A 19538-nucleotide genomic window follows, 5' to 3' on the forward strand; every position below is an offset into this window, starting at 1 on the left:
TCTTATAGTGTATTTTTTTACAGCACCTCTGAACAGTTGTGCAATTGTAATAAAATTTCTGATGTGAACAGTTTAGCTGGATTTCCTCCTGGTATGCAACTATTGATATTCTGTTTGCTGTGCTTTGTTTCTCACTCTTTTTTTAGACTCAGGATCAGCCTGTGGTGGTTCAATTTTAAACACAATAGATACATAGATGAATTTAGCTTATTTTCCTGTATCTGAAACAAGACATAAGTTGTAGTAGTTCAAACAACAATACATTTTAAAGCATAGTAGTAAATAGAGCAGATACTGGGCTTATGGAAAGGTCTAAAATAAAAATTACCACTGTTCCACATAAAAATAAACAGTCTTTTTTTAATACTAATTTAACATGTGGTGGATACCATCTACTAATATTTCTTCTGTCCAGTGATTCCTAATGTTGGGTATTATGTCCTTTCCTCGGGAGATGAGTGAGTCATTCTTTGTCTGGAACTCCCCAGAAACCCTGATCTTCATTTCCAGAGGGTGGAGATTTTTATTTTGTTTCGATTTGGTACAAAAACCCACCATCTGTACGTTGAAGTTTGGCAGCACAAATACGTTCATAGCTTTGGTACCTGGAAACATAAATGTGCATATTTTTTAGCTGTTATTGTAAGAAACTTCTATTTATATTCAAATAAAATACCAAAGAATTTAAATTCAAGTCTTCCAAGAGCTGTGGTGATCTTCAAAATGTACTTTCAGAGTGATCCTGGTAGTATAGGTTGTGTTGCTGCAAGGATGTATGGTAAAAGTGGTAAAAGCCAAATGACATAGGAAGCCCATTCCATATTTCCGAAGTGATTTGTAGACCCTTAAAATACTGGGAAGATTCTCTGTGAGGCATTTTCATACCATTATTAGGAAGAATGTGAATTTTAAAAGCTTTCGTTTTACTGCTACTTTGTGTCGGCTGTAATCAGCAAAGGGAGAACAAAGGTGGGGAATGTGAAGAATAGAATGACGGGAATATACATGTGAAAATCTCATTAATTGTGAGTCTTACCTATAGCTCAGTATAGAAGACTCGATCAGACACTGCTTTGCAGTGCCCAGGTTCTAACTCTCCTATGTTTTCTTCGTTGTGCTGTTTGTGCAGGCTGCTCCTGGAGCGGGAGATGTGCCTCAGGAGCCTGGAACAGGCAACTGGAGAGGAATGCTGAAACCCTCCAAAGTGGAAGAGGTATCGGCAGAGGAAAAATCCAAGCCAGCTGCAGCCCTACCTGCTAGTCCTCAAAAAGGACATGCTGTAAACCTATTAGATGTGGTGAGTCATGAAGGACAAATATTTCCTCTTTGTAGTTCATATCTTTGTAAATAATTACCACTACAGGGACAGGGAGCTCTTCTCAGTCTCTTCTCCTTTCCTGCTTGCCCAATCCTTCATTTCTGCCCCCTTCCAGTTTCAGCCTATGATTTCAGATAACTGGCTTCCTTTTAGAAATTCTTGTGCAAGTAGACTTGGTCTAGATCGCTCTTTCTACAGAAACAAACCACAGCTGATGTCTCAACTCAAATGCCTGCTCTTTTTTTGCTGAAGCTGGCATTTTAATATTACAGGAAAAGAATAATTAAAAGCCGCTTAAGGTAAAAGTAGATTTAAGATCCTTTAAGTGTTGTGGAGAGCTTGGTTCCTTTAGTGAGCTTATAAAAAAAAAAAGTTAGTAGTGGTGCCCTCTGACCTTCATTTCACAGATCTGGATTTTGACATGTCTCTAATTTTATTTATGAAGAATTAGGAATCTGTGGCAAGACAGGTTACATCTATCAAACTATCAGACTAAAAGAGCAATAGTTCGTTGTAGGCTGCACTGTTTGAGTTTTATTTACCTAGGCAAATGAGCAGAATTGGTAAAATGAGGTTTTTATCTTTTTACATAGCCTGTACCTGTTGCACGCAAGCTTTCTGCCCGTGAGCAACGAGATTGTGAAGTGATTGAACGACTTATTAAATCTTACTTCCTTATTGTCAGGAAGAACATTCAGGACAGGTAAAGCAAAACTTTCTAGAAATGTTTAAGCCATACAAATGTTGTGATATCTCAAGAGTCACATATATAATCTTGTTATTATGTTCTTATGTTTTTAAGCAGAGAGAAAATATGGGATTTTTTTCTTTAGAAGGGACAGCAGCAGTAAAACTTACCCTTTCACAGAATTAAGCAGCCTGAAGAAGCACTTATTTTCTCTAACGATTTGCGTTCTGTGTTAAATTAAATAAAAGGTTTAATTAATTATTTAGGAGATGCCTGCTTTTCCAGAGTATAGTACAATTCAGATGGATGATTTGCAGCAAGTAACTGGGATGAACTCTAGGTGCTGCGTAGCCCTGACAGAACTCAGCGTTGCCATCCTGTTATTTCAGAGCGGGAGATCAAATAGGAACTACTGTGCCTAAGTTTTCTAATACTTAACTATAAGGATCGAAATAGCATAAAAGTGATATTTCTGCAGTACGCAACTATGGAAAATGCCTTTAAAGCCTTGCTTTGAAACTGGCATACTTTTAAAAATTAAGAATGATGTAAAACTTCTCTTTGTTTAAGTCTGTGTGGAAAGACCTAAGTTTTTCTATATATTTGTAAATATTTATATATATATGGGAAATACAGGAGTCTGGAAACCAGAGTTTAGAACAGATAAGTGAAGTCATAGGAATTTTATTCTATCTAGTGAACTAATATTCTCCTCGGTATAATTTTTAGTATTTCACGGCAAGGAATGGCTTCGTTTACCTTAATTTTACTGCAGTGTTAGTACTAGTATTGTTACCTCCTGGCATACTCTAAATAAACCATTCACATTTTTTGCAGTAAATATACATACATAATGAAAAAAATAAAATGCTATCTCAAACATTATAAATTTGATGTGTTTGGACATCCTCGCCTAATTCAGAAATATTTTTAGGAAAGACGGTACTTATGTCCATCCTGTATCATACTTGCAGAACTAATTCAGCCTCTTACTTGGGTGGTTTGGATGGTATCTGTACCCACACAGCTTTGAACCTGAGTTTTGGGCTGCTTTTACTCTTAGCTGGATGACCAGGATTCCTAAGTATTCTAGGCTTCTTTCTTAAGCTCTTCTTTTGGTAGACCTTGCAATGCAATGCAATTCTCAGCACACTGAAAAAGAGCAAAAACTCTTGATCTGCCCATAAAAATTATTTCGATTTTGATTTAGGGCTGTGGGCATGTGAGAAGAGCGATGTCATCAGTACTTAATGAGTAACGGTGGATTATACGTCAACTCCCAGCCCACTCTAGTTGCAAAATACCGCTGCTAAGAATTGGAGCAACAAGCTTGTCTAAACTGACAAGTTTCATTTCCCAGTTGGGAACAATCATCAGTGGTTTTACTGTTGGTTACTGTCACTCTGATGAAATAACCTGAGGTGCACTCATATGATTTGGTTTTTTTCACCCACTTTTTCAGAAGAGTACTCTTACACATATCCTAAGTCCCAAAGAAAACTAGCTTCAGCTACATTCAGTACCTGGAACTTCAAGAAGCTTAGTGGCATGGAAATCAGAGCTAAAACACTGGTTTCTTTCTGGTGTTTTAGCCTGACATAGAGCTGAAAAATGTTGCTCTACAGATTCTGTAGTGTCTTTCTGATGGATTGTTCTTGATTCTCTCTGGTTGCTGTCTGCCTTCATTCCAGACAAGTGTATTTTTCACACTTAAACTTTGCAGTTTTCATTTGCCTTCACATTCTGCTCTCTGATATCAGAGATAATGTGGCCCAGTGTTTGAACAGTGATCCTGTTTTCAGTTCATCTGCTAAGTTAAGATCGGATATATGAATTCTTTCTTTGCCTCTTTCCTTTCTCATGCACACGTTAAGATTGATTCTAAGGTCGAAATACTTAGCTTTTGCCATGCCTAGCACAGTGGAGACTCAGATTGGTCTCTAGTGCACAAAGTAATTTTTTCTTATTTTATTTTTTTACACTATATATAATCATGTTCTTTACAACGCAGCTATCCTATTCGGAAGAAATTCAACAGCTCCTAAATCGGACATGATACTGCATTTGCTTGAGAGAATGTTTTTATTTATGGTAGTGGTAAATTCCTGGTAGTTTGAGCCAAGTTTGTGTGTAGCCACTTGCTCTCACTGTGCGTTCTTCAATCTAGAGCAGACCTGATTTTGAGTAATTCTTTTTGAAGAAACAATCTTTATGTGCTTGCAGTGTGCCAAAGGCAGTGATGCATTTTCTGGTGAACCACGTGAAAGACACTCTTCAGAGTGAGCTGGTGGGCCAGCTGTATAAATCCTTGTTGTTGGATGACCTTCTGACAGAATCTGAGGACATGGCACAGCGCAGGAAAGAGGCAGCTGACATGCTAAAGGTATTAAAAAGATCAGGGACTCATGGGAGTAATTAATGAAATTGAAACCATATAAATGTGAGATTTTCTGAAGACTTGCCGTTTTGTTTTGTTTTGCTGGTTTTTAAGAGTATGCCAGTGTATTACTTCTCTCTGCTAGAGGAATTTAAAGCAATATGTGACCAGAAAGGATTATGTAGATTGACTAGTTGGGAAGAGGTGACTTAAACTATATTTCGGGTGTAAAGCAGAAGCTGTAATCTGGTGTTATTTTCAATTATACGTTTAGTTTTAGTAATTTGCTTTTATTTAACTTCGTGTTCAGCAGTTCTCTTTTGAGGGATTAGGTTTACAGTGTTTTAAGTGCCATTCAAAGTGATGCTTCAACCAGACCCTACTGGTCAGTGGCTGGTGTATCTAGACTGTACCCCATAATGTGAAGAGTGGGAATGTTGGGACGCGCTAATGATGACCCCTGTGTCTGTCCGTCTGTGACATGTCTGTGTTACGGAACTCTTCGTTTCTTCATTGTTCAATTATGTGGTGTATCAGAGTCTGCTACACCTGCAGCAGAAAAACGCTGCTTTGGATCGAACTGGGTAGAAAAGAGTCCTGCTTGCCAGTTCACCTCACTGAAGAAAGACCAAGAGGTGCATACACATACACAGTCTATTAAACTGTGAACTTTATAGGGCCAAACTCCTAGCTCAGATTTCCCCAAACGGGAGTAATGCAATACTTTAAATAATGTTGGTATTAGTTGGTATTCTGAGCTTTTAAATTTGCAAAGTTTAGCAGGCTAGACTGCAATGAATGCATCAGAATGCTAAAAGTGATATAAAATAGGTGCAGTTTCCATTTTGTTTTGAGGAAGGTTTAAAGCATTAAAACTGTTTGCGGTGAAAAAGTTTGCCCTTCTTGAGAATTTCTTTATAAATACAAAATATTAAGACAATCATAGGTGTTATTTGGAACACCGAGTATGTAAAAGTTGCTCAAAATTATGACAGTGAGGTCTTTTTGCTTCTAACTGGGAGTTCAGTTTCCAATTAATTAATGTCTCTAGAGCAATGATTTAATGACACCTATGCTAAGTTTTACTATTACCTTTTGCTTTGTAGTATTTTCTACTTGCATAATGATTCGCAGATGGAAGGGTTCAGGGTTGGCAATCAATGTCGTTGCAGGTTGTTAACACTCATTTCATAATGAAAATTATTAGCTTCAACTTACTTTTTAACATCACACTTACTATCCTGCTGCTGTTATCTCTGAGAAATCTCTTCAGAAAAACTCAATAACTTTGGCTTTTCTGTCTTTCCGTGCGCAGGCCCTGCAGCGAGCCAGTCAGATCATTGCAGAGATTCGTGAGACGCATCTTTGGTGAAGACTGTACCAGCCACACTATTTATATGCATCGGAGGTTACCTTGACTTGAAAATTGCTAGGCATGGTATACGGAGTAGAATTTTTATTTATGAACTCTTATCTGTGTACTGCAACTGTGTAAATCTGCTCATGTAAAGACAGTTGGTTTGATTTGCAAACAGAAAAAAATATGCTGTATTTTGCAAAATAAGTTGTATTTAATCCACATAATATATGGCTCTAAATGTTTCCTTACCATCTTCTGGTGCAAATTAAAGCAGACCAAGTCTACTGTTCCTGTGACAGTCTCACTTGAACTTGGGGAAAAAAAAAACATTAAAGTTCCAGTGCCTGACTTGCTAAACAGGTTGCCTGTGGTTAAGATGGACGGTGTAGTCTTGTGGCATAGTTTTAAGCTGCTTTACAATAGAAGTTTAAATACTGTGAAGAGAAGAGAGCACCGAGTATTTTCTTTCATGAATATATTGCATGCACTATGACAGATGGAGGTATCAATTTTATAGCACAGTAGAGATGTCTACCGTATTACTATGTATGTGTGTCCCCGTTTTTTTTCCCCCAAATGTTAAAACTGCAGACAAAACTTCGAGCTTCATTGAACGGAGTATCATGTAGGAAGAATTAGCCTGGAGCTTGCGAACAATAACAGCCTACTGAAAAGTTGGGTGCAAAGTTATTAATGTGCACTGGAGCTTGTGTATAAACGTTGGGGATTATAATCAGGTACAAGAACACCTTCCCCTTCCTCCCCCCGGGACCAAGCCCCTGGACCATCCGGCAGTAAATTTGTTCTGGCAGAATGGAAAAATAAAAACAGATTTCAAAACTGTTACGGGATAATAAGTGTTTCTTTTAAAAACAGATTAAATTGGCCAGGGAGAAGGGGATCCCCACAACTTCTTGCAAATGTTGGAATGTATGACAGTATGAAAGACAGTCCATGGGATTGGAATATTTATACCAGAGATTACAGTTACTTTTGAGGAAATTTTACTGTGCTGTAAGTAGCTTTTTACTTTCCTTTTTCTTTCTTTTTTTTTTTGAGGACAATCCTAAAATTAGGGCATTTTCTGTTGCAAATTAAGTTGATGACTTACTTCTGATTATAATTCATACAGATAAATATTGATCACACTGGCCTTTAAAAAGTAAACATTTAAATTTTTATGAATTTAAATTTATTTAAACTCCAGCCAGCGCACTTGCATGTACTTTTCAAGCAGATTCACTTTTTTGTATAAAGTAAAAATGTTTACTATGGTGTTGCTCAAATTTTATATCTTTAACACAACTTGCATGAAAAATAGGACACTGCTGTTAACATCAGTGGCTTGCTTTTACAATATTGGGCCAATATAATGAAGTTTTTATTACGATATTCAGTTCTTTCCCCATTTCATCAGTTAACAGAAATGTAATTCTTTTTGTAAACTGCTAAGGATTGAAAATTTTAAAACCTCAGTTTACAAGAAGGTCTGTTTAAACAATTATTTTTCTCATGGTAACCTTCAGTTTGGCACCAATAAAAGCACAAGAAGTTAAGTCTGACGGATGCAACTTTTGGATACTTCTATGCATGATCTGAAATAATTCATGCAGAACACAAATATATTCTGTAGTTTTAAACAGCCTAGAATGTCATGATGTATGCATTACATGTGATGAATACAAGGGAAGTAATTTTAACTTCTTGTGTTGTTTCCAGGGATGGTAGTTCTCAGAATTAACAAATGTGACTGTAGTGAATTTCAAGTGCAAGCCACTTTTCAAATCAGTTTGGGTGAACAGTGAAAGCTTTTAATAATTTTGTCAAAATCGCTACATTTCTGGTTGGAATTCACTTGACACCTCTCTCCCTGTTGCTTTCGACATCTAAGTCTGATTTGAACAAGGGAGAGCCGTCCATAAGTGAACTGCTACCTAAGCTTTAACTCTCAAGGTTCAGTCAACAGTCTCTTGTGAAGAAATACTCTGACTTGTAAAGTTTTGAAATGCTGCATAAAGCAAATGAATTCCATTTATTTAAGAAATTCCTGCAAGTGATAACTGGCTCTGTAAAGTCATGTGACATTTCCACAGTGTTAATTTGTTTCTTTGAAATGTTATGACTCTTTTTGTTTAAGTTTCACAGAAATTTTCGATTTGGTAATGTTTGAGTGCCAAGAAATGAACTGGATTTGTAATCCTTAATGCAAGTCTTTAAAAATCCATGCTGTAACAGTCCTGTTATTTAATAAACAGATAATACTCAAAATTATTTATTCCAGAAATGAAGTTTTGAACTGACTTGTAGTTCAGGCGGCAGGACTTGTATGCTCTTACAAGTTAACAGTGCAACTGCCTACATTTGTACAGCCTTACGTATGTTTGCACTTGCTCTCACGTAATTCTACGACGTTAGTTCTTGTATAGTTGCATATGTAATAGTGTAGACAGGCTGCTAGTGGCTGTGAATGGTTTCTAAACAATCTGTTGTCTAGAATTGAACTAAACTACTTAAAATGCTACTGTTACTGCCACCTTTAAAATAAATCATGGTGGAACTGGGGGAAAAAGCCGAAGGAAGGCAGCAACTGAAAAATTGACAGATTAGACTGATTGTTTACAAATGTCTTCTAGTTCACCTTATTTAATTTAAACTAGAAGTACTTTTGCTATCAATGCACGAATTTCAGCTAACTTAAAATAACTTGCTATCCAGTGAAACACAATCATGGGGGAGAATAACCACTGTAGCCAAGTTTAGTTAGTACGTTTGACATTAATACCTGACCTATGTGTGGTACTACTGTAAATAAAACACAGTATACCTATGTGAACAGAGTTTGTCAATTTACTTGGGTTTTTTAGTAGTCAGTTAGAAATTTCACTTAGTGGAATAGATGGGTAAGGGGGGTGTCTGTGTGCTTCAAACTGTATTCTGAAGTAATTGAGGTAAAACTGGCCTTTACCTTGTGCTTTATGGAGGATTGACTTTTAAAGATGACAGATTGGGTGTTGCAAACTCATGTCCCTGCCTTATGGAATACAGCAAAGGAAACAACTTGCTAGTCTGTCATGCCCTTCTTGGTCACTTGAATTGAATTGTCTTTTTTTTTTTTCCACAGTTCAATCATTTAGCTCTAAGAGCGATTGCTAGCTAGTATTTTCTGTAGATAGTGAAGATCTCAAATGCATGTGCTCTTTAATGTGTTGCCAGTTAAAGTCTATGCTTTCAGGTGACAGCTAGATGATTAATACTTCAAAGATTAAGATAAAAACACAGTAAACCACTTGCGTATGGTTTTATGCCCAGTGACTGTTGCAACTAGTGAAGGTGCTTTCAGGTGCCGACACCTCCCTTTTAGTTGACTTGCTGCACACCTGTTCAACCTTTACCTCTTCCTTGCTAGCTGCCCCAATGTTAAATTCACATCTTCTAGTTTTTGGTGTCCTCTAGATGCTGTACAAATTGTTTGTTTGTTTTTATAGCTGGCCCAAATAACTTTTATTCTTGCATTTCCAAATCACACACTTGTAGACATGATTAATACTTGAATACTTTTTGAACAAGCCATGTCTCTGATTATCTGACCATACCTGTATTGAGGTATATGAGAAATGAGATCAAGCTAAGAAAGAATACTCGATTTTTTTGTTTGTTTGTTTGGTTTGGTTTTTTTCAGTCATCCTTGATTCTTGGCCTAAGTGTTCAGATCTCTGTTGTGATACCCTGTACAGTCAAGGAGAGTTGTGGTTGTATCCGTTTCTTTGGAAAGATTCAGGAAAGGGTTTAGATTGCTAGGAGCTGGTCAAAAGGAAGCATGGACTGAATTTCTTGGAGTTAATGGATCTTATTAAAAACCTTGTATGCAAAGAATTTAATTCCCTATTTTGTATTTGTAAAAAAATAAAATAAAACCCTTTTAATACCTCATCAAAGTGGGTACTAATGCTTTTAAACAAAGCTGAAATTTGTGTATATATGCGTATCTGCACCATTTGGAGATGAAGAAAAAAAGGCAGGAGATATTCAGAAATGAAACTCACTCCTAGTTTATTTCCTGCAACCAGAAAGTACCTGTCAACTTTGATCTGTTGTGTTTCTCTGGAGGGTAACATGAGTGTGCACCGGTGTCATTTGTTCCCAGGTGCATGTTTCTCTATTGCGATAGTGCTGTTGCCATTTAAGAAACAATGCAGCTATATTAAGTGGATGAACTTAATTTTCCCTTCCTTCCTTCTACCTTTTTCCCATCAAAGTTGTGATTTTTTTTTCTTCCATATGCTTTCTTTAGGATAGTGCTGATCATCACTGCAGTTTAAAGCAAAGTAACAAGCAACACAAACTGGTCATGAGAGCTAACAGGATCTGTAGACCTTTTTTTTTTTTTAAGGTAGGAATGACTCAACTACTTTTTTTTTTTTTCCATCATAGAGATTGGGATAGAGAGATCTTATTATCAGGCAGATAAGTGGGATCTAGAAACAGAAACTAATATTAACAACTCAATGTGCTACCATATTACAGTTTAATAATTTGAAGAAGCTGTGATGTACAAGCAGCAAGCTATAATTTATTACTATTGAAATCTTGATTGACGGGGATTACAGCCAACATCAAGTTGGTCAACATCAAGTAAAGAAAACAAACAAAAAAATCCCCCACCTTATTAACATTTCTTACAATTTCCTCATTCTTTTCATAGGCTGGGTGGTTTAAAACCAACTGAAATACCATTATTTGACATTACTTATTCTAACAACAAAGAGAGGGTGATGAGTTACCATGTTCAGGCCTCTCCCCTTGTGTCTGCAAAACTGCATTGTCTAGGAGTTTCTTGGACTAGAAAATGATTTGCCTTGGCCTAAGAGCGAGGATTACCATAAGCCTTGAAAACAACAGTGGAACCAAGGCCTAAAGTGACTGCAGTGGGGCAAGGAGAGGCCCTTAATAACAAAGTTCTGAGCCAGCCAGCTCTGCTGCTGTATTCTAAGTCAATTAACCAGTTCTAAGTAATTCAAATAAGAGCTTGTACTACAAATAATCTTGGTAAACACCTGTAGGTTTTGTTGTTCAGGTGACTTGGCTGTAAGTACTGTGGCACCAATAGCACCTAAGCAACCCAATCCCAAACCCCACCATGGGAAGGGTCTTTAGCAAGGTGTTGTACTCCATGCTTATTGGAATCCAGGTGCGTAAGTGAGCTGTAGTGGCTAGTTTTAAAAAGGGGCTGTGGTGTTTCGGAGCAATAATGCAATACTATCTTTAAACGTAGATGTTGTTATTCTAACAGCTCTAGAAGTACACTCTAACTTTTGTACTGTCTTTACAAGAAAGTGAGGAAGCTGCGATCCCAAATATTGGCTGGGCAGTAGGATCATTTTCTGCTCTTTCAGGAAGAAATGCAGCTGTTGCGTGTTGCCCTGTCTGAAGGATCTGATGATTTTAATTGCTAAAGCACTACAGTGTCACCCACATTTTAAGTCACACAATGCACGCAGAAAGCATAAAAGGGATTATTTGGGCTGATTTAAGCTTTGAAAGGCTCTATATTCCCTCAAATTTATTCTCTTACATTTCAAAAAGTGAATTTGTTCTGTATTACCACATCGAGGCTGGAAAGCTTATTGTGGCTTGCCCCCATGTATAACCAATAATAAGTTTACGTAGTAGGGCTTAATCATTCTACTCATTTATTGTGAATCTTCTAGTGCCTCCTTCAAAGCAAACCTGTTCAGGAAAAAAAATGTTCATCATAGGCTGCTTGTCCTCACCCACTCTGCAGGTTTCTTTTGTTAGGATGAAGTCAAACTGGACAGCAGCAAGCATCCTCTGTAAGAAGTACTGGTTTCCAGTATGCTTTTGCTCATGTTGCTGTGGATTACGCCGTAGAGACCTGGCCACTGTTCTTTTCCTACAACACAGAAGGCTGTTGAAGGACAGGAAGAGCATCTCCATCTTTGGACTTCATCTTTTCATCTTCTTGTACACATCTGCTTATGAATGGGGTTTTGAATAAGGCAGAGTCTCTAAAAATGTCTTCAGTGGTATAACTTGGTTGCCTTTATTTGAACTCTGTTGGTGCATTTTGAGAATGAAACTGTGGTATTGGGCAGTCTGTGAGCTGCATAGCAATGCACAGTATAGAAACGTCTTCAAGCAACAGAGTTGAAATGATACATTATCTTAGGGAGACTTTCTGTTGTCACAACTGCAACCATTTTATAATGTAGTAATTTTTCTTTCCAATCCTAAGCAGTGACACTCCATTCTTGAGAATATGTTGTCCGAGAATAAGAACAGTCTCAGGATTAGTTACTCGAATCCCATTTATTGAAACTCCACCATATGTAATTTTCTGGTACCTTAAAAAAAACAAAACCAAAAACCCCCCTGATCATTGCAAGAAGAAACTACTTGTTGCTGTTAAATAGTAAAAGTTCAGTTAAGAGTTTTTTGGTTGGATCTATAAATGAATAAATTCTAATTCCCTTGCACTTTCAGTCCAGGTCAAGAGTGACTGAAATTAACCTTAGCCTCTACCACTCCCATTCTTTATGAGAGGTATAAGGAAACATAGGCTGTCAAGACTGTCCCTTCATCAGGTGTAGCTAAGGTATACGACATTGCATAATCCTACACTTTCACTTCAAAATGGAATGAGGCCGCCTGCCCCCCTCTTCCTTAATGCTGGCATGTAGATCGCTACTCTCTTTCTACTTGAATTGGCTGTCCTCTTCCTTTAAATTCTGAAAGCAGACCACTACAGCCTGTTTATATGAAGTATTACCAAAGAGCACAGGTGATAACATACCCACTGGGTCCATCTGGAATGGCATTTGCTTTGCGACACAAATCAAGAACATTCATTCCCGGTTCAAGCAGCAATTCAGCCGAAGGAGCTTGTTTAAAAAGTTCCTGCAGCTCTTGGTCAGACATAGCTTCCAATGCCTCCACGCTGCTGTAATAAAGGGCCTTAGTACACCTGTGAGAACAAAGATAATTCAAAACACTGTGCTAGCCTCATCTTCGCACAAAGTACTACTCAACTAATCAGATTCCCCTCACCAGCTTTTCTGAGGCTCCACACAGTAACAGAAGTAACTAAAGTACATCCCAATTTATTTTCATCATAACCCACTGCACTGCATTTTTTTATATTGTTGATGTATTTTTAAGCCTACGGAATTACTACATTTTTCTCTTTTACAGCTGAGCAACAACTAACTACATGAAAACAGTCTCTGAAAAGGCTACAGATAATTAACATTCAATAAATCTGAAAGAAAACTGCTTGACAAATCAGACTTCACCTCTTAGCAGACTCTAGCCCCTCTCTACCATGAACAAGCTTGGTTACTTCTGCAGCAAGTCGTTTCTGAGGGCCCCATTTTTCAGGTTCTTTTGCATGCATTTCCATAATGTGGTCAATCTCCTCAAGAGGAAGGAAGGTGAAGAGTTTCAGGTATCTACAAACAAGGAAAAAAATATTTTTGTCTATACAGCCATTATTACAGATTTCCTGCCTTTCTCATTCAAGCTTCATTAATTAAACTAAAATTGTTCTTAATTTAAGAAATCCATATTCTGTGCTTTCAAACAACTCTTTGTTTTTGCCCACATGCTTAAGCTCAGCCGGATAACTCACGTTTTATTTATGTCTTCAGACATCAGATAGTGTCAAATGCTTTTATAAAGCTTGTATTTCAATTAACAACTTGGTTTTTCTCTGCTTTACAGTATTTCTTGCAATTGTGTCAACTAACAAGGTTTTATATTATATTCTGCACAATATGCCAATGCAAAATACCCCTGCCATTCTGTGGTGATCGTGGGACAGAAGCATGCCATGCATTGACAGTATCTCAACAGGAAGATTATTTAGGATAATCAAGAATTTAAAGGTGTGTACCTAAGGAGAATCCATTTTTAATGGGCTTATAGTAGTAGGAAGTGCAGTTTATTAAGAAAAGTACCCTTACTGTTACAAAGTCTGAACGCGTGAAACATTTTAATGTTAAGTACTCACATACCCTTTTTATCAACCTGGAAAGTGTGGATGCAGAACCTAAATTTGAAATATCAGGGCATAAACCTTTGAGAGAGATAACTGAGTTATGAGACAGGTCACAATATGAAAGGGAAGTACCTGTCTGAGATTTATGAAGACTCAGATTTGACAGTGATATTAACACTTAAAGAAAAGCAGATTTAGGAGAGAACATATAGCAACTTATTAAAATTAATGTAATACCCTGAATAAAGCTATTGGTTATTTATTTTCAGCCGTGTCACTGGCACACCAGCAAGGAGGCCAGCCACCATGAAGGCAACCTGTCAAATGGTATTTCTTGTATTTTTGCTACCATTTTATGTTTTCGTTATATGAATATTTTTTTACACTAGTCAGAATATGAATTATGAATTATGGGTGGTTGATGCAGATTCAGAGATAGCACAATGAATCTGAGACCATATTTTGCTCATTAGAATTGCTCTACCCTAAGTAACGCTTATTCAGAATTTTGTCTATGTGCTACAGCTTTAAGTAGTAGCTGGACAGTGTAACTGTCCCCTAGGCATGTTTTTATCTAGACCAGTGGTCTCCAGAGTGGGTGCCAGCACCCCACGAGGTACACAAGATGATACACTGGGGTGCAAGAGGAAAATTTTAGAACTTCAGTAGTACATTTATATAATCTATAAAGAAATATACATGTATTGGGAGTGTATGCTTAAATTTTTTTTCACTGATAGAGGTGCATGATCAAAAAAACTTAGAGACCACTAATCTAGACAGTTAATACAATCATAATTAGGAACTTCTTGGCTTTTTCCTAACAAGGCATTATTTCAAGTTGCTTAGGGATATGCAGTTTTTAATGTGATGCAGTTCCTGAACTTTATGTGTTTGTTTATAACCAGTTAAGTAGCTTCTTGCAATTAGAATGTGGTGTTTCTGGATACCTCGTACTAGGTAAAAACTTGTAGTAATTGGTATCTATTAAACTGCAGTTGCTTATTAGTCAGCAGGAGATTTCCTTTGATACTGTGATGTTACGGTACTGAAACAAATGCACCTCAGAAGATAAAGCCTCCCCACTGGTAAAACAAAATGCATTGTGCTTTGCTTCTTTGTTCATCCACATAGTAATTTTATGACACACATGCCAATATATGGAGACACATTCCACTACCCTGCATACTTATGAACCAGTCATGCCTGTTTATTTAAGGAATGTACAGTTATATGAACATATACCTCTATGAGGAACGCAGATTGCACATATCCCCACAAAACAGTTACAGACAACAGTGAGGATCAGGTTTTATAAACAACAATGAAAAGCAAGATGAAGAAAAGCTACTTACTTTTCAACCACGTTATCTTGTTGTCTGACAAAAAACTGATATAGCTCAAACGGAGAAGTCTTCTCTCTGTTTAGCCAAACTGCATTGCCAGCAGTCTTCCCCAGTTTATCTCCAGTAGTACTGGTAATAAGAGGTACAGTAATTCCAAACACATCTGTTCCTGTCATCCTGAGAAAGAGAAGAGTCACTGCATGTTAAAAAAAAAAAAAAATTAAAAAAAAAATCACATCTTGGTAAAGTTGACTAAAATATCAGCATTCTGTAAGATTCTGTCCTTGATATAAAGCATTTAAATAAGATGGGGGAAGAGGGGCAAAAGATTCAAGAACACTGTTTTATGAAGAGTGCTTTAGGAAAAAAAAAGGAACCTTGAACTTAAAAGTCAAAGTACTTAAAGTAGTTTAATGAACAACAGCACTAGCATGTTCAAGTGTCCTGTGTGTTTTGTCTTCTGCTCTGAGCGCTAACTGAAGCTGCTTGTGTGGCTTTGACACTTGTAAGGCTTTTCTGTGCAGATGCTCTAATGCCTTGTAATAGTCAAGCACGTACTGAAGTAGCAGCATTGCCACGTACTCACTGATTTTCTTGTATACTTCTGTGAATTTTGTAAGATTCACACCAAATCTGGTGGATAAGCAAAAGCTCATCAACAGGTTTCATTTTATTTCCGAGAGAAGAAATGCAACCATCCTTACCAACATACCACAACTGACTCTACTTTAGTGCGTTTACACCATAATGTGTTTGCCAGCAGAAGACTTGTCTTGATTTTCTCATGTTTCAGGACATCTGATTTTGGTTCTTGGGCAAACACGTTCACTAAAACAAAAACCCACCCTTTTTGTTAAAAATTCATTAATGTTTCATGGAAAAGGCTTAAAAACATGCCCAAAATATATGTACGTGCCAGGCTCATGTTCAGGACAATTACTTCTTAAAATCATATAATTGTTTTGGTTGGAAAGGACCTTTATGATCATCAAGTCCAACCATTAACCTAACACTGTCAAGTCCACCTCTAAACCATGTCCCAAGATCCTCATCTATATGTCTTTTAAACACCTCCAGAGATGGTGACTCCACCACTTCCCTGGGCAGCCTGTTCCAGTGCCTGACAACCCTTTCTGTGAGAAGTTTTTCCTAATATCTAATCTGAACCTTCCCTAGTGCAACTTGAGGCTATTTCCTCTCATCCTATCACTTGCTACCTGGGAGAAGAGACCAACCCCCTCCATGCTACAACCTCCTTTCAGGTAGTTGCAGACAGCGATCAGGTCTCCCCTCAGCCTCTTTATCTCCAGGCTAAACAGCCCCAGCTCCCTCAGCTGCTCCTCAGCAGACTTGTTCTCTAGACTTTCCACCAGCCTCGTTGCCCTTCTCTGAATCTCCAGCACCTCAGTGTCTTTTCTGTGGTGAGGGGCCCAAAACTGAACACAGGATTCGAGGTGGGGCATCACCAGCGCCGAGTACAGGGGGACGATCACTGCCCTAGTCCTGCTGGCCACACTATAGCTGATACAAGCCAAGATGCTGTTCGCCTTCTTGGCCACCTGGGCACACTGCCCAGTGCCAACTCCCCGAGGTGCGACTTCTGCTCCTGTCACATGAAGCTGCACAGAGCTGGGACACCGCCGCGCCCCCGGGACAGACTCCCCGTACCCGCCCTCCGCCCCACTCGGCCCCGCCGTACTTGGTGACGAGCTCGTAGCCGGACATGATGTTGCCCATCTGGTCGGCGCCCCCCACCTGGACGCGGCAGCCGTGCTGCTGGTGGAGGTGGAAGAAATCGTAGGCCTGCAGCGCCGGGTAGAGGAACTCGGCCAGGCTCATGCCCTCGGGGCTGCGCAGCCGCGCCTGGCAGCTCTGCCGGCTCAGCAGCGTGCCCATGCGGAGCCGCCCGCCCGCCCCGCCGAGGAAGTCGAGCAGCGGCTGCCGGCCCAGCCAGCCGGAGTTGTCCAGCAGCACGGCCTGCCCGAGCCGCTCGCCGCCCGCCCCCCAGAACAGCTCCCGGTGGTTCTCGAACAGCCGCTCCAGCCCGGCCCGCAGCCCCCGCGCCTGCGCCCGCACCCGCTCCGCCGCCAGCGGCTCCCGCGCCCGCTCCCGGCCGCTGGGGTCCCCCAGCCGCGCCGTGGCGCCGCCCACCACGGCGATAACGTTGTGGCCGGCGCGCTGGAAGTGCAGGAGCGCCATGACGGGCAGCAGGTGCCCGACGTGCAGCGAGTCGGCCGTGGGGTCGAAGCCGCAGTAGGCGGTGAGGGGCGGGCGGCCCGGCGCCAGCAGCTCCAGCAGCTGCTCCTCCGCGCTCTGCGCCGGGAACACCTCCTGGAAGAGGCCGCGCTCGCACTGCGCCGCCAGCAGCCCCCCGGCGCCCCGGGCCCGCCGCGGCTGTTCGTGGGCTCGCCGCCGGAGCGAGAGCGGCGGCGGGACCCGGCGCGGGCCGCCCCACAGCCGCGCTGCCCGGCCGCACCGCCGGCCCAGCGTGGGCGCCGCCATCTTGCCCGGGGGACGCTGGGAGCGGGGCGGGGCCGCGGGGCCCGGGGCGGGGCTGCCGCGGCCTTCGCTTTTCCCCGCGGGTCGGGCCGGGCTGCGGCGTCGGGTGTGCGATGGCCCGGCCGGGAGGAGTCGGGGAAAGGCTGTAACGGCGGGGGTGAGAGTCCTGCGGGCCTGTGCGCTGGCTGGTGGTTGTCGTCCGGGATGTTAAAGACTGTGCTGGCAGACACGCGTGTGTGGGCTCCTCCTGGTTTTTCCAAGCCGAAATACCAGGATTTTCCAGGGAGCTGGAGCAGCGCTCCTGTGAGGACAGGCTGAGAGAGTTGGTGTTGTTAAGCCCGTGGAGCCCTTACTGTGGCCTTTCAGTACTTAAAGGGGCCTATAAGGAAGATGGGGACAGACTTTTTAGCAGGGCCAGTTGCAATAGGGCAAGGGGTGATGGTTTTAAACTAAAGGAGGGGAGATTCAGGCTAGACATGAGGAAGAAATGTTTTACAATGAGGGTGGTGAAACACGGGCCCAGGTTGCCCAGAGAGGTGGTAGATGCCCCATCCCTGGAGACATTCAAGGCCGGGCTGGACGGGGCTATGAGCAGCCTGATCTAGTTGGAGATGTCCCTGCTCATGGCAGGGGGTTGGACTAGATGGCCTTCGAAGGTCCCTTCCAACCCAAGCTTTTCTATGATTCTCTGCTTCTACTGACACACGGAAAAAACTTCACAACTTGTAAGGCTATAAAACTTTACAACCTGCAAGGTTATAAAGAAGGTATGTTTATTCGGAGCCGGGCATAAGAAGGATCTTTCCAGTAATCTTGCACAATTGATCTCGGCACGAGGCGTGCTTAAATGTAGCAAGGTGTTACATATTCATGGTAGTCTCAGGAATGCCTATACATATGCATAACCCTTCCCCGAAAAGGCGGTTCTTATTAAAATGAGTCCCGGGAAATCGTTTCCATATTCTGCTCCTCTGGCTCCTCCGTGTTGTGCCTGGGCAGTGCCTGCTGGTGGTCGTGGTCTGGGGTATGGGGATGAAGACTGCTCGTGAATTTTCTAACTTTTGGCCTAGTATGCTGAGTTGGCCAGAGCTCAAACTGCTGGACTGGTTTTAACTGGATCGTCATCCTCCCTGTGCTGAAGACTCTAGCTATCTCATCCACTCAAGGATGCTGCTGGATGCTGCAGAGCTTCTTATCGTTGCAGAGTTTGCTCTCTTGAACAAGGCCTTGTTTCTAATATAATAGGTTACACAAAGCTCTAAGCTAGACACTTGCTATGTGGTTAACACTTTAAGTGTTAATTCCCTCTATCACTACTTTCAGGTTAAAATGCATGTGCTGGAAATGAGGCGTTCAGCTTTGAGTAGGGCACCTGGCAGAATGGATACCAGATGCGTGAATTAATAACGTTGCAGCTTTAGAACTTGTGAACCCCAGAATTTATAAACTTTCAAAGTCTGAGCCTGTTTGAAACACTGCCCATGAACTTCCTTGTTCTTCCCAGTCGTATTGTTAGTTAAACAATTCTGCAGGCATGGCAGCACAGAGGCCTTGCACCCATCACACGCTGCTTCGAGGAACTAACTGCCAGCCCGAGAAAAACAACGTGTTGTTATATTTTTAGCATTTTCCAGAACTGTTCACACCTCCTTTTGACTAACTTCCTTGTTCCATTTAACAAAACAATGAGTCTACGATTTAGTGAGAGTGGGAAATGAAACTGAGAAAAATTTGAAAACACCATATGCTTGGCATGCTTTGACTCTTCCCTTAAGCACTATAGCAGGTAGAAGTCAGGAGTAACAAAACAACAACAAAAAAAGGTGTGAACAGCATCTTTGACTCTGGAAAAGAATATTAAGTCTTTTAGAGAAATTATATCATTTTTGTAACAAGCCCTTCCAATCATGGACAGTTCTGCTTTGTATATAGATTA

General features: G+C 40.6%; 2 protein-coding genes across 5 annotated transcripts in view; one reads left to right on the plus strand and one right to left on the minus strand.

Moving 5' to 3' along the window:
• Positions 1-9664, plus strand: part of DNM1L (dynamin 1 like) — a 42393-nt gene extending 32729 nt beyond the window's left edge. For all 4 annotated transcript variants that reach the window (XM_065631651.1, XM_065631668.1, XM_065631661.1 and 1 more), the window contains 4 exons: positions 1130-1297; positions 1912-2021; positions 4230-4389; positions 5699-9664. In XM_065631651.1, the coding sequence (XP_065487723.1) occupies positions 1130-1297; positions 1912-2021; positions 4230-4389; positions 5699-5755 (495 nt within the window). In that variant the 3' untranslated portion in view covers positions 5756-9664. The remainder of the gene's footprint in view (positions 1-1129; positions 1298-1911; positions 2022-4229; positions 4390-5698) is intronic.
• Positions 9665-11410: 1746 nt separating this feature from the next.
• Positions 11411-17623, minus strand: YARS2 (tyrosyl-tRNA synthetase 2). Its single transcript, XM_065641033.1, has 5 exons — positions 16803-17623; positions 15113-15280; positions 13054-13209; positions 12555-12725; positions 11411-12105 (listed from the first exon to the last, which is right to left on the minus strand). Exons 1-5 carry the CDS (start codon positions 17603-17605, stop codon positions 11946-11948), a joined length of 1458 nt encoding a protein of 485 aa, XP_065497105.1. The 5' UTR covers positions 17606-17623; the 3' UTR covers positions 11411-11945.
• Positions 17624-19538: the final 1915 nt, after the last annotated feature.

Source organism: Caloenas nicobarica, chromosome 1 (genome assembly GCF_036013445.1).
Source record: "Caloenas nicobarica isolate bCalNic1 chromosome 1, bCalNic1.hap1, whole genome shotgun sequence".
NCBI classification, from domain to species: domain Eukaryota; kingdom Metazoa; phylum Chordata; class Aves; order Columbiformes; family Columbidae; genus Caloenas; species Caloenas nicobarica.